This window comes from Olea europaea, chromosome 8, assembly GCF_002742605.1.
Source record: "Olea europaea var. sylvestris chromosome 8, O_europaea_v1, whole genome shotgun sequence".
In the NCBI taxonomy this organism is placed as follows: domain Eukaryota; kingdom Viridiplantae; phylum Streptophyta; class Magnoliopsida; order Lamiales; family Oleaceae; genus Olea; species Olea europaea.
In genome coordinates, this window is record NC_036244.1 from 8,378,468 (window position 1) to 8,394,784 (window position 16,317).

At 32.4% G+C, this 16,317-nt stretch overlaps 1 protein-coding gene across 5 annotated transcripts; it reads left to right on the plus strand.

The window, feature by feature from the left end:
• The first annotated feature begins 7,798 nt into the window (after window positions 1-7,798).
• Window positions 7,799-14,807, plus strand: LOC111398732 (LRR receptor-like serine/threonine-protein kinase GSO1). Of its 5 annotated transcripts, XR_002703385.1 has the most exons (11): window positions 7,800-8,293; window positions 8,388-8,543; window positions 9,467-9,559; window positions 9,641-9,715; window positions 9,894-10,031; window positions 10,149-10,223; window positions 10,319-10,471; window positions 10,572-10,718; window positions 11,278-13,480; window positions 13,586-14,075; window positions 14,393-14,807. XR_002703385.1 is itself a non-coding variant. In XM_023025792.1 (10 exons), exons 1-9 carry the CDS (start codon window positions 7,930-7,932, stop codon window positions 13,437-13,439), a joined length of 3,363 nt encoding a protein of 1,120 aa, XP_022881560.1. In that variant the 5' UTR covers window positions 7,800-7,929; the 3' UTR covers window positions 13,440-13,480; window positions 13,586-14,087. The 5 variants fall into 5 exon arrangements, 1 of the variants encoding a protein (XP_022881560.1); XR_002703386.1 differs by having other exon boundaries at window positions 7,799-8,293; window positions 11,278-14,075; XR_002703387.1 differs by lacking the exon at window positions 9,894-10,031.
• The last annotated feature ends 1,510 nt before the right edge of the window (window positions 14,808-16,317 follow it).

Here is a 16,317-nt window from a genome sequence, read left to right on the forward strand (position 1 = left end):
CTGCTTCATTAACAGCACCTTTGGGTAACCATAACATCTTATGATTCCTAAAATCTTGGGCGACTCGAAGGTTTGGGCGAGAACAGGGCCACAGCTCTGAGCGACTGTATGGCAATCCATTCGCTCAAATCTTGAACGACTTGCAAGCTTGGACGATGGTATTACCGCGTTCATGGGTTTCTCTATTTGGGCCTTTATCCTGAATTGCCTGATTGGGCTGTTCTTTGGGCTATCTGATTTGGGGATCCTCCAATTGGGCTTCATTCCTTGGGCTATTCGATTTGGGCTAAAATTTTTGTGTGTCAACATATACATATTAGTCATATAGTTAAGTTCCACAATATATAAATATCTTTTTTATTCAATATGTGTATTATAATATATAAGAGGTTCATCTTTTTGTTTAGCAGGTTAGGAAGACTGTCCAATAAAAAAATACACATAACAGTGACAAGAATGATGTTAATATTCCAGTTGAAATGTTAGTGATCAAAGATAATGCTAACCTGAATGGCAACCCTGAGCACATTCCAGGGGGTGACAGCGCTGCAAAAATAGTTGCATTTACTCCAGTAAATCATGACGACATACATTTCACGGAGGAGGATATCCTGTAAGTGGATCACATTGTAAGCAGTGTTCAATCTATGAAATGCACGAGTACATTATAGGTAAAATTATCATCGTTACGTAGTTCTATTTGAAACAATAACAGGCATCTTTTTTTTTTTTTAGTACACATTATGTACAATTGAAGCTGGACCCTCAAAAATATACTAACATGGAAGCCCGTAATCAACGTGTAAGAGGTTCAAAATTGATACATTTTTTTTGGAAAGCTAACTTTATATTGATTACTCAAACAAAACATATTCATGAAAACAAGCACTAAAGCAATATTCAATCCATGCTAGGTAAATACAATTTTGAGTTCATATTCATTACCAGGAAAGCAATCTATTTATGCTCTATTGATAAAAATGACCCGTTGCATTGTTATTAAACAATGAAAAAAACATAAACTTTGTGATTTGCCGTTGTGACTGCGTATGCAACATTAATTCCATGTTGGGAAAACATTAGAATCTGACATACTGTGTGATGATTATGAGGCGGCCGACTGTGGCAATCTCAAAAAATTGATTTCAAACACAAGAATGTATTATATACAGGAATTGAGATATAAAGTATTTATAGGTAGAGCTAAAATGAACACTAATACATACCTCATGATACAATTATAATCTTGATAGTGTTTTTCGATTTTGCAATATGCATGTCGATCGATTTCAGAAGATTATTATGATTAGAATTCACGTTTCAGACGCCGTAATGTTTTTTGCATTGAGACCAGCATGATATGGATGTATACGTTCATCAAGGGTGTCTTTTATTGTGTTAAATTCAATTTATGGAGGGTTAGTTAACGTAAAGGCGTGACGTAAGGGGATTTAATATTCATCTGTTATAAATTCTGGTTTAGGATTTAGTAAGACATAAATTATTTTTTGTATTGATGTATATATGAATTTTTCCGATAATTAAATTTGATCCATGAATTAATTAATTCAATTAATTAATTTGGACCTATTATCAAGCAATTTAATTAATTAATTCTCCAATTATTGTTAATAATTAATTGTTTAATCTCATTCATCTAGTTCTCCTTTTGCATGTGATTTATTAGGTTCCCAATTACAATACCTAACGACGTGAATTATTATTTTGATATAATCAAAATCGATAAATTAAAATACTCATTTTTGAATTATCACAAATTTACATCCGTCGTCCCAGATTGACATTTAGAAATATGTTAGGACAATACATGTGACAGAAAAAAGTCACATGGTATGACAAAATCAAATTGTTCGTTTACCATGAAAGTATAATCATTTTGTCAATATAATGCGATCAATTACTAGATATGAATGTGTCAATCTCAATTATCGATTATAACTTTCTTCCCACTATTAAATCAATGCAAGTAAGAAATTCTTTTCAACTTATATGTACACCTTGGTTAAGGATTTTGTGATCAACTTAACTGAATGAATATCTTGCTATGGAAGTGATGAATGCTCTACTGATCATTTACAACCTTCATATAATTTTTGACATACTCAAACGATGCCATGTTAGCGACTCCTGGCAAAGCAATATCCAACATCAACAAGGTATGACCGTCCTCATATAAGACAATATAATGACCTCAAGTCGAGTGACCAATTTCACTACCACACGTTAGAGATTAACAAATGACACTTAGATAGTTATTCATGTGGAATCTCCTTAACGGATCTCCAATATTTTGTTCTATAGCGAAATATTTACCTGTTCATTTAAGTGTCATCACACTTTATTTTGTGAGATTAGCTACTTATTTCTCAAGTACGAAATCCTACATGTGATGATCTATCCGTAATATCGACATCTGTATCACTTTATTACTTACGACCAAGAATGATTTAAGATTCGATCACATCTAATTTGTATATCACAATCACAACTCTTTGTGATTAACAAACTACTACGATATAATTTAATTGATATTAATTAAATAATAGATTTGTCATAAAATTACATCAATTATATATTAAAATTTTTATGTCCTAAGTTGATTGGACCTAAGGCATCACTTAAAGAGCGAAATTAGAGAACTATAACCATTGAATTTGGCTATTGTAAAGATGTAATTCAATTTTGTTGAAAGAAAAATGAAAATTTAGGAAAATTGACATTGATAAGGATGGCAAACGTACCAACATAGAAAAAGTATGTACTAAATCTGACATTGACAATCGATTTTAAAGGAAAAATGGTAATTGTTAATTTCATAATATTGCAACTAGAAAACACAAAAGAAAAAATTAAAGTATCTCATTGGGTTTGAAGGATATAAATGAGAAAAAGTTGACTTTGTGACCTAACTAAGGCAATTTATAGGGTGGAAAAAATTTGGTAGTTGTGTTTTGAAAATGAATCAAAAGCAATCAAGAAAACTAAAAAGTAGCACAACTCAGCAGTCAGGCCAGATGGGTCCGGCGTAGGCAAAAAAGTGGTTTGGACTGGACCACGGTCGACTCCCGAATTTTCAATTATGTCCCCAGATTATGTTTTTATATGATTTTTGTCCTTTTTCATTGTAATCTTCAATTGTGATATTGAAAATCCCAAAATATCCATATTAATCCCCAAAACCTCATAATAATTTGAAATTAATCCATCGTATTTTCCAAAAATATGTAATTTAGATCTCTGATTTCCTAACCGTCGAATATAACTCTCGAATTGCATGTATTTCTTCTAAAGGCTCTATTAATTCTTCTAATAGTTCATCTACAGTTGCTTCCAATAAACTCTATTTAAGCTTTAAAAAAATCATTTTTACACTAATTATATTAGAGTTGGAATTTGTTCTACAATTAATATAATTTATAGAAAATTAATTAAGTAGATATATGCATAATAAGCAGGTTTAGAAGTCCACATAGGTGCATAAAATAAAATTTTCAAATAGCGCACACAAAAGCTTGAGAACACGAAAATAGTAACAACCTTCTTACTCATGTTGATTTAATCAAGAATGCCAAAAGCTAGACACCAAATGCATGTTGATTCCGTAAAATATCGACAATTTAGATACATAATTGAGAATACTCCATTTTTTATTTCATATAAAATGAATTTTATTCTATAACGAAATTTTAAATATCATGGTAAAATCCTTGTCTACTATATCAATTAAAAGACTACCATAAGCAAAACTTTAATCAAAGCAAACAATAAAAAATTATAATAAATTAATAAAATCTTAATGTCCATATGTAAACCACGTCAATTATATTCAAATCAAATGACAATGTAAAATAAAATAAAATAAAGTTAATCAATGACTAATGGTTTTCATACAAAATGATGACATTCTTTTGCAGCAGGGGATGGGCCTAGACGTATTGTACTGTAGGATAAATTTAGATACATAATTGAGAATATTCCATTTTTTATTTCATATAAAAAAGAATTTTATTCTAAAACGAAATTTTAAAATATCATTGTAAAATCCTTGTCTACTATATTAATTAAAAGAGTACCATAAGCAAAACTTTAATCAAAGCAAACAATAAAAAATTATCATAAAATAATAAAATCTTAAAATTGAAAAATAATTGATAATTTCCATATGTAAACCACGTCAATTATATTCAAATCAAATGACATTGTAAAATAAAAAAAATAAAAAAAAAACGTTGAGGCAGATGTGTATAGTTAATAAATGACTAATGGTTTTCATACAAAATGATGACATTCTTTTGCAGCGGGGGCAGGCCTCGACGTTTTGTACTATAGGATAAAAAATTAAATCATATTTTTTTTTTTCAAAAATAAGTCAATATACTACTACAACTATAACTTACACGTCTTCAACTGATTGTTCTAAATTTCTAATATTAGACTGTTAGACATATCAATTGTAAAAAATCCCAATATTTGCAGTAAAAATTCAGTCTATGCTATCACAATTCCTCAATTTCAGCCATCGAGTTCAAATATTTTCAATCTTCAACCATCAAAAGAAGTTTTACAATTGCGCATTAATTTTCTTCTAACAACTTCAACCATTTCTTCATCAAATGGTTTTTTATACAAGATATAAAATCAAAGCATCTAAATAGAAATAAGGAAACGCTTTAATCTTCCATTCTACACTGTAACATCAAAACCCTTTAATATTTCACATTTACGGAGACTTAAAAATTATAAAAAAACACTATCAATAATTAGAAATCAGAATGACAGAACTGGAAGGCTATTCTACATCTAACATCTACTTGTCTCGTGTTACTACTACTCTTCAAAAGCCACATAACCAAAGAAAAGCATACCACTTACCAGATGCCAATAGTATATATTAATTTACCTACCACTTCCGTTGTTCGGCTTCGACAATAACCATTAGCAATAACAAGGACGAAGGAAGAGAAGACAGGAAAAGAGAAGAGAACAGAGATGGTCTCAGTCTGGGATAGGGAAGTGGGAAGATTAGAAGTCACTAGTCACATGTAGTTGGGTACATGGAATTAGGTTTGACTTGTAGGCTACCAAATAGTATTCTGGTTAACTAGGCAAGTAAAAATAAATAAATAAATAATAAAATAAAATTTCGAAAATTTTGTGTGGTCATTTTGTTGAGGTTATCTCACATCGATTGTGGAAGGGGCTAGTGGTTTGTTTATAAATGCAAGTGAAGGTCTTACCTCTTGAACTAGCTTTCAGGAATGAAAAGACCCAAGACCACACGACACTCGTATCAGAGCTCTCATCAACAAGTCTCAGACCCAACAATCCATGAGAGATACGAGTTTGTGTTAGGGGGAGATGAGTTTGGTCTCCCCCAGGGCTCGATGTATGAGGGGGAGAATGTTGAGGTTGTCCCACATCGGTTGTGGAAGGGGCTAGTGGTCAGTTTATAAACGTGAGGGGAAGTTCCACCTCTTGAGTTAGATTTTGAGGTTGAGAAGTGGGAAGATTAAAAGTCATTGGTCATATATGTTTAGTTGGGTAAATGGAAATTGGGTTTGAGTTGTAGGCTACTGGATGGTAATTGGGTTAGTTGGGCTAATTGGGCCGGTAAATAGTAAAAAAATCCAAGAAATTTTGTGGGTTCATTTGACCCCATGTGGATCCCCTCCTGTTTTGCAAAGCATTAGTGACAAAGGTATAAATGACATGTTTTGCTCCAAATTAAACCATGTTTATATCATCAACGACATCATATGAGAGAGGAAACAATGAACCACAAGGCATGGATATAAAGTTTTGCCATAAGGGGAAACAATGAACCGTGAAGTGGATCATTTAACCAAATGGCACATGTGAATTGGACTAGAGAGTTTGTGAGGATTGTGCTAGTGTAGGAGAATTGTGGACCATAGATTAAATTCAATTCAACGATTAGATTTAGTTTTGTGATCAATTCTCTATGCTAGACTTGTCCCTATATCATAGCATAAAGTTTGAATTTCAAATTCAAATGTCTTGATCTTTTAATTGTAAGTTTTGCCACTTGGTTTCATTTAGAGTCGGCAAACAAGAGAGAATAAAGAGTAACTAAGGGGTGAGACTTTTTCTCCATCAAGAATCCTTGACTACCTCCTACAAATTTTTTTTTTTTTTATTATCCATTGCCATTCCCTTGGAAGATGATGATGCTTTGATCCCCTATGACTAAAATCTGAGCTCAACATCATAGAACATATGGGTAGTAAAGTTGAAGAATTGAGTTGATTTTGTTTATTTTGAGAGTTTGTTTTCGTACTGTAGTTGTAACCATCATTGTTACACAACATTACAACTCTATAGAACCATATTTTCACGAAATAGAAATAAGTCTTAAGTTTTGCATCTCATGTCGTCATACCAAAAGGTTGGGATAGAAAGTAGAAACAAACGTTTGCTACTCTTAAAATGAACAAATGAAAGTTCGTCTCATAGTGGAAAAGTTTTAGTTGCAGACAAATGTAGTCCTTGATAGGTAGGAAGTATTGTGTAAATTTCTTCAATTTGCACAACTATGCTAATTGTGGTCCATAGCAAACGTCTGGAATGTACAAAAATTGTGTCTTTTTCTTTCAACAGTAAATCAACCCTTTATTTGATTCTAAAAAATCAAGAATTTAAATATCTTAATATTAGTGCATTAACTATGGATTACTTAAGCATTTTTGTTAATAGTGCTAACGAAGAAAAAGATAAAACTATAAATGCACATTATGTTTAGTTATAAATTTGCACGGTTATAAACTAGGAAAAAAAGTTGTTGTAAATGCTCGTCCCTAATTGGTAGCGGCAGCTACGACAATAGTTAGTTGCTCCTTGTCCTGAGAATGGATACTTAAATGGCAAACTAAACTAGTTTCCACTAAATGACGAAGCCAGGAGTGAAAGGAGAGACTATTCTTTCCTTTCGGTATGTTTTCTAGTTGTGCTTTTAGATGATTAAAGGGTTTATTTTCTCGATTTCCTTTTTCGCTGATTACTTTGTTCAAGGAAGATGCAATAACAATTTTTTTTCTTGAAACATTGTATTAATGGTTGTACAAGGCAAGGTATACTTTTTTTATGTTTATTTTTTACCCATTTGGTATTCATTTTTATGATGCAATCCAGCCATTCTGAGAAGCTTCCTTGGAGAGTAGCATATAGCCACCTATACTACATCGTGAGAAACAGTCGATAACTGATGAACCTTCCCAAAAGCAGTTGTTATCTTCTCAATTAACCCCTCAACATTGAGCAAAAAATGTTTTAGGCACTGTATTTTCAGTTTTTGCTAATGGCATTTGGTGAGGGGAGGATGCTTTATTTATTTTTTATTTTTTTAACATCGTGATTGCATTTGGGACTGATTAAAGATCTAACAGGGAAAAAACTAGCGGATTAAAATTTAATAATTCATTGTTTTTACCCCTAGAATGAAACTGACTTGCTTTTGTCAAAGTCTCCGACGTATTAAACATTTTAGTAATCCTAGGTCAAAGTCTCCTCATTTTAGTTTGCACCATTTTCCTCTGGTGGTCCCTTAGCTTGAGACATTACTGATAGGAAATGTATGGTAGAATTCATTTCGCCATTAATTAGTCAAGAATTGATTGATGAATCTTAATTTCTTACCCAAAAATAAAAAATGAAGAAGAAAAAATATACGCCTTATTTGTTATCTAGAAATTTCAAAATAACTTAGGGAAGATATTTTTATAAGAAGTTTCCTGTTAGTCTGCAGTCAGTCAACTGTACACCAAGTTTCTCCTTTAAAAAGGGATGCTACGTACCAAAGCTAAAAATCCACCAAGCAACATATATTAGAAATTTTACAGCATTGCTAATAACTCAGATAGGCCAGAATTAGTGTGTTCATAATTAAGAAAGATGGGAATAAAGTTATGGGTAATGTTAGTGATGATGGTGCTTTCACTACTAAATGGACGGTATTGTTTAGGGTGTTGGGAGGAAGAGAAGGTTGCTCTTTTGCAGCTCAAAGAAAATATAAACTTTCCAGGTGGAGAATCGCTACCTTCATGGGTGGTTAATGAGATTGAAACTGACTGTTGTCAATGGCAAGGGGTTAAATGTAGCAACACAACTAAACGAGTAATCCAAATTATTCTTGATGACGCTAGGGATTGGAAATTTGAAGATTGGTATTTTAATGCCTCTCTATTTCTTCCCTTTCAAGAGCTCAGAAATCTCTCTTTGGAGATGAATCAGTTGGTTGGTTGGATTGAGAATGAAGGTATGATTCCATCTCTCTTTAATTAGGTAGATTCAATTTTATCATTCCCCTTTTGCTTGAGTGGTAATTATAGATATGTTGAACTTTCTTGTAGGTTTTGATAGATTGTCGACGTTGAGAAATTTGGAGGCCCTTAATTTGGGTGAGAATTCATTTGATCGCAAAATTTTGTCAGCTCTTAGTCAGCTTTCTTCACTCAAGCATTTGGGACTTCATGGTTGCTTTTCAGAGATAAAAAATTACGGCAATAGTAAGTTCAATATACTTCATATTCTGGTGGTTATTTCGTAGATCATGTAATTATTGAAGAATCAACCCTTAGAAAATAAATCAAGTTATTATAATTAAACTTTTTTTTTTTCTGTTTGTGGTATAAGATAAGCAATTTTCCTAAACCTTTAATTTTCTCTATTAGAAGTGCAGATCAAACAACCAACTTAACCTTATTACTGTATTATGAGAAAAGGCAAAGGGAGTAAATAATTTTAAAATATAGTAACACTAAAATTTTTTGTGAAAAAGCATATAAGTGCAAGAATTATTGGAGTGAAGAGAAGATAACAGAGTTCCAACTTTCACTAATTCTATGAATGCAAAAATAGAGTCCATGGAAAAAAAAAAAAAATACAAAAGCCAGAAGCTTAACTTGAGATTTTATCATTAATTTAAGTTGTTTGTAAAAAAGAAAATCTTGGTTTCATTTTAGATAAATCTACTTACCGTAGTGGAACTTGAAAATTATGCAAATTACTCTCCTATTACATAAAAACATTTGTCATTTGCCCCTTCCTAATAAGTTTAGCATTACTAAATGTATATGTTAATAGTATTGAGATAGATATTAATAGTGCTAATCAACCCAAGTAATTCAAATGGAAAAAATTAAGGGCATGCTTGGTACTTGAAAGTACAACAAATAAGACATTTTCAACTTTAATATTGGAATACACCTTACCACAAAAGCAATAATTTTATTTTTATGATTCCCGTCCATTATGATTGCATTTCAATGTTTAATAGCTTGATAAAACAGAAGCCATAATATTATCCAGTGTTTCATTATGGAATACATCATTTTTTTTTTTTTTAGTCTTTTTGTCTTTGGGCATCATTTCAATGTTGAATAGCTTTGACGAAACATATAATTATTTTTTACTAAAAATCATTGTGTAGGTCGTGAAAGACTCTTTGGATTAACCAAGCTGGAAGTTCTCGATTTTACATATAATCCTGGGATTATCGAAGATGATATTCTATCAGTCCTAAGTGAGTTTTCTTTCGGCAAGCGTGATATATTGTTTTTAGGTCATAGGACCTTTTAATATCTTTACTCGTGTTTTTCGACAGATCTGAATGATTTTATCAATTTAAAGGAGCTCGACCTAAGTATGAATGAATTTAGAAGCTTGGGTACCACTTATGGTATATCATCTCATTTTGTTCTTTATCCTCATTCAATTTTAGTTTCCTTTTCTGTCATTACTTCACTTGTGCCTTATTCATGGTATTTTGCTCCCAGGCCCTCCCTTTCACTAAATCGCAGTTTGTTGTTTATTAGATATTATATTGTAACTTATTGTGGATTTGGTTATACAAACAGGTCTAAAATATTTGAGGGTCCTCAATTTACAATCAAATCACTTCAATAATAGCATTTTCTCCTCACTTCATAGGCTGTCATCACTCCAGTCTCTAGATCTCTCTTTCAATGAAATAAAAGGAACCGTCCAAATTAGAGGTTAGGTCTATAGTTCAGAGCTCCTTATTTTTCTTATTTGTAGTCAAATGAAACTGAGTTCTCAATCATTATTTTAATATTTTGCTTGCACGTGTTTATTTCTCTACCTCCATCCAGATTTACGCGCTTTGAGTAATTTGGAGGAGCTTGATCTAAGTGGTAATAAGGTCGACAACTTCACAACTCTAACAGGTACTCAACTAGGTTTTTCAAGTTTATATTTTTCCGAATAACGAACATCAATACGCTCATACTTGAATATTACCCTAGAGAGTACTACGTTTCAGGCATCAAAAGTATGCATAGTCTCCAAGTGCTAAAATTAGATTCCTTATATGTCTCCAACATTAGCAACATGGTGCAATCTTTGAGGGCATTCGCTTACCTCAAGCACTTCTATTTTCGGTACAATTATGTGAACGGAAGCATTGGATCTTATGGTAAGCCAAAGGAGCTATAATTCCTAGTCACATAAATTATAATACTAATTACAATATGAACTCCAATTCTCATGCACATTCCATTGCTTACATGTATAAGACTTGAGTCATTTAAGACGGCTTGAGGGATTGTTCTTGGATAATTCTATTGTGGATTGGAACTTTCTACAAAGTATTGGAGCACTAACTTCTCTCAAGATTTTATCTCTGTCCAATTGCGGACTCAATGGTACCCTTCTTGTTCAAGGTAAACGTCAACGGCTTGTTTGGTGAACAATGTTTTTCATAACTTGGCATGCTGCTCTTCAATTATTTCTATTTTCACAATTTTAAAATTTTCCTTGCATCTCAATCGAACTTTTGGTTAATGAATGCAAGGTCATCTCACAATTCTCTTTTTGATTGATTACCTCACTATTAAATATAGAAAATAATTTGTGAAAAATAAAAATGAACCAGAACATTTGTTTTGTATCAAAAGAAGTATTTAACTTTGTCAATTAGGACTTCATAATTAATATAATTTAAAGAGGTTCGGCTAACCTTATATAGTTAAAAGTAATAAAATTTTTACAATCTATAGCTTTTTTATAGGTGAGAGTGGAAATAAGTTAATAGTTGCATTCAAAATAATTAACTTATTTCTGTCTCACCAATAAAAAAATTTAATTTTAAAAAGGGAAACTTTCTCACTTGAAAGTAAGTCCAGAGTTGAAAAAAATTGCTTTCTTTTATAAGCAGAGCCTTTATATTCCCTATTTCATTGGTGGGTTTTGAAGTAGTATTTGTATTCGTTTGATTTGCAGGATTGTGTGAACTTAAAAAACTCCAAGAGTTAGATCTTCGTTGGAATGAGTATGAAGGAATACTTCCTTCATGTGTTGCAAACATGACATCTCTTAGAGTAGTTGAACTCTCACACAATACATTCACCGGAAATATTGCCTCCCCTCCACTTTCGAAACTCACATCACTTGAATATCTCTCCATTTCAAGTAACAACTTTCAAGTTCCAATTTCATTCAAGGCATTCTTTAATCATTCAAACTTTAAGTTTTTATTTTTGGACAATAATGAAATAATAGATGACAATGAGTTGGGAAATTGGGTTCCCAATTTTCAACTAGAGGCTTCTAGTATGTCGAATTCAAGAGGTCCTCCATCGTTACCCCACTTCCTTTACTATCAATCCAATTTGAGATTTCTTGATCTCTCAAATAACAGCATAGGACCGAATTTTCCAACTTGGTTGCTGGAGAACAACACAAGACTTTGGGGACTAAACCTGAGGGATAATGTTTTTATAGGACCTCTCAAGTTGCCAACAAGCACCAATCCCAACATGGAGAGTTTTGATGTATCTAATAACAAGTTCAATGGACATGTTCCAACTAATATAACTTCAATTTTTCCAAACTTGGTTGCGTTAAACATATCAACAAATATGTTTGACGGTTGTGTACCTAGTTTCAGTGACTTGAAATCTATAGAATATATAGACTTGTCCAGCAATAATTTATCAGGCACAATACCACAGGAAGTAGTGATGGGATGCTTTTCTTTGTATTTTCTCAAATTTTCGGATAATAAATTGCAAGGACAAATATTTCCAGAATCTATCAACCTACAATACTTGAGATATTTATATCTGGACAGTAATGAGTTCTCAGGCACCATTCCGAAGAGCTTGTCTACCATGGATCTTTCAACGTTAGACATTAGTAACAATTGTTTGTCGGGCAGAATTCCTACATCAGTGGGTAATATGACAGCATTGAGGGAAATTTCTCTTTCTAACAACCAACTCGAGGGTCCAATTCCGGAGGAAATTTGCAATCTCGATCTTTACCTCTTAGATTTATCTGAGAACAAGTTATGTGGTTCAGTCCCATCTTGCTTCAATCCATCACGGATGGATCATGTCTATCTGAATAATAATCAATTGGAGGGTGAGCTCCCATATGCATTTCATAATTGCTCTTATTTGGAGTTATTGGACCTTAGACATAATAAGTTCATTGGAGGTATCCCTCATTGGATTGGCAATCTATCAATGTTGAGTATTATTCTTCTCGGAGGTAACCACTTTGAAGGCACAATCCCTTACCAATTTTGTGAGATGGACCAACTAAGCATGATAGACCTTTCCTTTAATTTTCTTTCGGGTCAAATCCCGCCTTGCTTCGGTAACATCACCATGAAGAATTCTGGAGTGTTTGAAAGATCAATCTATATGTACAATGGAAAAATTGTGTCTTTCTTATATAAGGTTATGTTAGAAAGGCCCTCTCACATAACTTTCGGAAGAAGTCAGTATTTCTCCGAAATTTTTGGCAAGCTTGGTTTCACGCCAATTAGAGCGACATTCATGACAAAGAGAAATTATTATACTTACAAAGGTCGCATCCTCAATTACATGTCAGGAATTGATCTCTCTTCTAATAAATTACATGGTGAAATTCCGGATGGCCTTGGAAATTTAAGTGAGATCCACTCACTCAACTTGTCGCACAACTATCTTATTGGAACAATTCCAGAAACATTCTCAAACCTACGTCAGATTGAGAGCTTAGATCTCTCCTATAACAACTTAGGTGGGAGGATCCCTACCGGTTTGATCAAGTTAAACAATTTGGCAGTCTTCAGTGTGGCGCACAACAATTTAACAGGTACGATACCAGAGAAATTTCAGTTTGGGACTTTTGATGAAGGTAGTTATCAGGGAAATCCTTATCTTTGTGGCCATCCATTACGTGTCAACTGTACTAGCACCGGACCAACACCTGTCTTGCCATTTGCTGATGATGAAAGTGAGGAGCGCGGTTTTATGGACATGGAGTTCTTCTATATAAGCTTCATCTTATCTTATTTATGTGTAGTGATTTGCATTGCTACAGTTCTATCCATAAATTCTCACTGGAGAAAAGCATGGTTTCATTTCATCGAGGTTTATATAATCCATTTTTGAGGCCGTGTGTTCTAGACAGGATTCCCATTTTCCAAATCAAGGTATCTGCTTTAATTCTGTATGAAGATCATCATATACTATACTAACTTTTATAACTAGTATAGATTTACAATCTATCTAATCAATTATGTCATTTTTCCTTCTAGATTTGATAATTCGAAAGTAACGAAGCAGTGAAGGCAATTATAACAGCATGGTAGGAAGCAAAGATGGCCATGTGTGTATGCAAAGTGGCCATGTGTGTATATTCAATCATAGAAGTATGAAATAATTTTGAATTCCGTACTTGTATTAATACATGGAAAGGTGATTTGTTTCCCAGCTAAATATTTTTGTTTGAGCAAAAAAGATAAAAAAATAAAATAAAAAATAAGGAGCAACATGGCATTTGATTTCTAAAAGATTTATATTTGAGCTTCTTCATTTATTCTTTTTCCCTAGTCCATACATAGAATTTGCGCATTAACTTTGAGTCACATTTTGTCGAAGAGAGAGTTCGCAACCTATTATTCAGAATTCAGTTTTTTGTTCTTGTTATCAAAAGTGATTGTACCTTGGAAGGATCATTTTTGGACTTTTCATCTATGGATGCAAACTTTGCCTGGGCGTGGACTCAACGGCACCCTTTCCAATTAGGTAAATTTCTCACCTTCCAATGAGTTTAACTTTGACATATATAAGTTTCTCGCTTTGTTTGTGTATGTTTTTCTTCAATTATTTTTGTTACCTGATTTGAATTTCACTATTTCTATTCTATTCAATTGAACTTTTTCTTATTTTTTTTACAAAGAAATTAAAAAAAAAAAGGTGTGATTAATGCTAAGTGGTCGTTCTTTTCATATATATATATATTTTCATACTAGAAGCATGCATATATATATTTAAAATTGAAATTATTAAAGGGAAAAATAATTCTTTAGCTGACACATTAACTAGATAATTTGCAATTACAGGTAAAAATGACAAACATTGAAGATCAGATTGATGATCTGGAAATGTAAATTGAGATGGAAGAAATTGAAATCTCAACGAAGTAGCAAAAGGTAAAAGTTCTACCTAAACCTGAACAAGGAACTAATTTCCAAGAATCAACAAGTTATAATCCGAAAGGAGATGGAAAAAGGATTGAAGGGGATAACATTCCTAGACCTAATCCTAAAAATGAATATTCAGATCAGAATCTTTTACAATCTGAAGATATACCAAAAAAAAGTAACCTGCAAGTTACAATTCTAGACTTAGGTTGTACTCTAGAACCTGACAAACTTATTGATGCATGGTATAGCCATATTATGGTAGCCATGATAACCAATAAGGAAATTATTAAAAGTGAAGCTAATTCATGGAATTATGTTTTAGACTTCTCCATTCATGCATTGTCTTTTCATTGACACATTCACGTTGTCCTTCAATTGGTTTATTTAGAATAACCTCTGGGATGGTTTTGATCTGAATATGGTGATATCCCTTAATCAGGAGTCCTTCTTTATTCCAGAATGGAATTGTACTGCATATATAGATATACCAAAAGAGGTAGTTATGACTAGATTTATTAAGAAAACCATAAGAAAATAATTGTTCACGTTACCAGCAAATTTAAAATAATATGGAAGGACAAACAAAAATGAATCCGAGCGTCAATTTGTATTGGAAGGAAAGCTAACTTCATTAATAAAAATTTTATAATCAATCCCAATTTTCCTTATCTTTGTTTGGTTCGTTAATAATTAATTTAACAGGGTGTTGTCAACTTAATAAATTGGAGGAGCTCGATTGGAGTAGAAATATCTATGTAGAATTACTTCCATCATGTCTAGAGAACATGACATCTCTTCCGAATGATCAAGGCCTCAAGGAATAAGTTCTGTGGAGATATTGATGTGTCTTTGCTGTCGAAACTTACACCAGTCAAACAATTCCATTTCAAATAAAATTCACATGCCCATTTTCTTTGAGGCTTTATTTACTCCCTCAAGTCTTTGTTTCATATTTGCCAAAGAAAATGAAGTAATAGCAAGTATTGTGTTATGAAAATGGGTCCCTAACTTCCAACAAGAAGTTTTCAGTTGGTTAAATTGCCATCTAACTCTACCTCATTTTTTGGGAATTCTTGATCTCTCACGTCACAACTTGGGGAGAAATTAGCCAATTCGTTAAAGAACAACACTAGACTCAAAGGAGCCTACTTTAGAGATAATGCTTTTAGGGGAACTCTCAAGTTGCCAGCAAGTACCAATCTCAATATGGAGACTTTTGATATTTCTAATAATAAATTTATTGGACATATTCCAACTAATATAAGTGTAATAATTCCAAATTTAATTCCAATAAACATGTCCAAAATATGCTTAATCGTTGTGTAAATGTTATGTCAAAGGTCCAATCGATTTCATACATAAACACTTTCAATACGATTAAATTAAATTAATTACTTTCATACATAAACACTTTCAATATTTTCCATATATTTATGGAAAATATATCATTTAATTGAATTATTATTCTGATAAATTAAATTAATAAAGTTCATAGATTTAAATTTTGATAACGTGTTAATCAGAATGAGTTGTGACCGTGAAAACAAATTACATATGACTGAATTTAAAATTATACATAGTAGTAAATAATAACAAGAAACGAATATCGATACTATGGATAAACCAACACGTTTGGCATTTCTCACTTATGCTGTGAGTAGCTAATATTTAAATGGATATGTGGATATTTTATTAAGAGATTTCACGTGGATAACCATTCGAGAATCGGTGGTTAATCTCCAATGTTCAATAGTGTAATAGGTCCTTAGACTTGATGTCATTATAGTGACTTATATGAAGACAGTCATATTTTGGTGGTGTCGGTCATCCTGAATCACCCT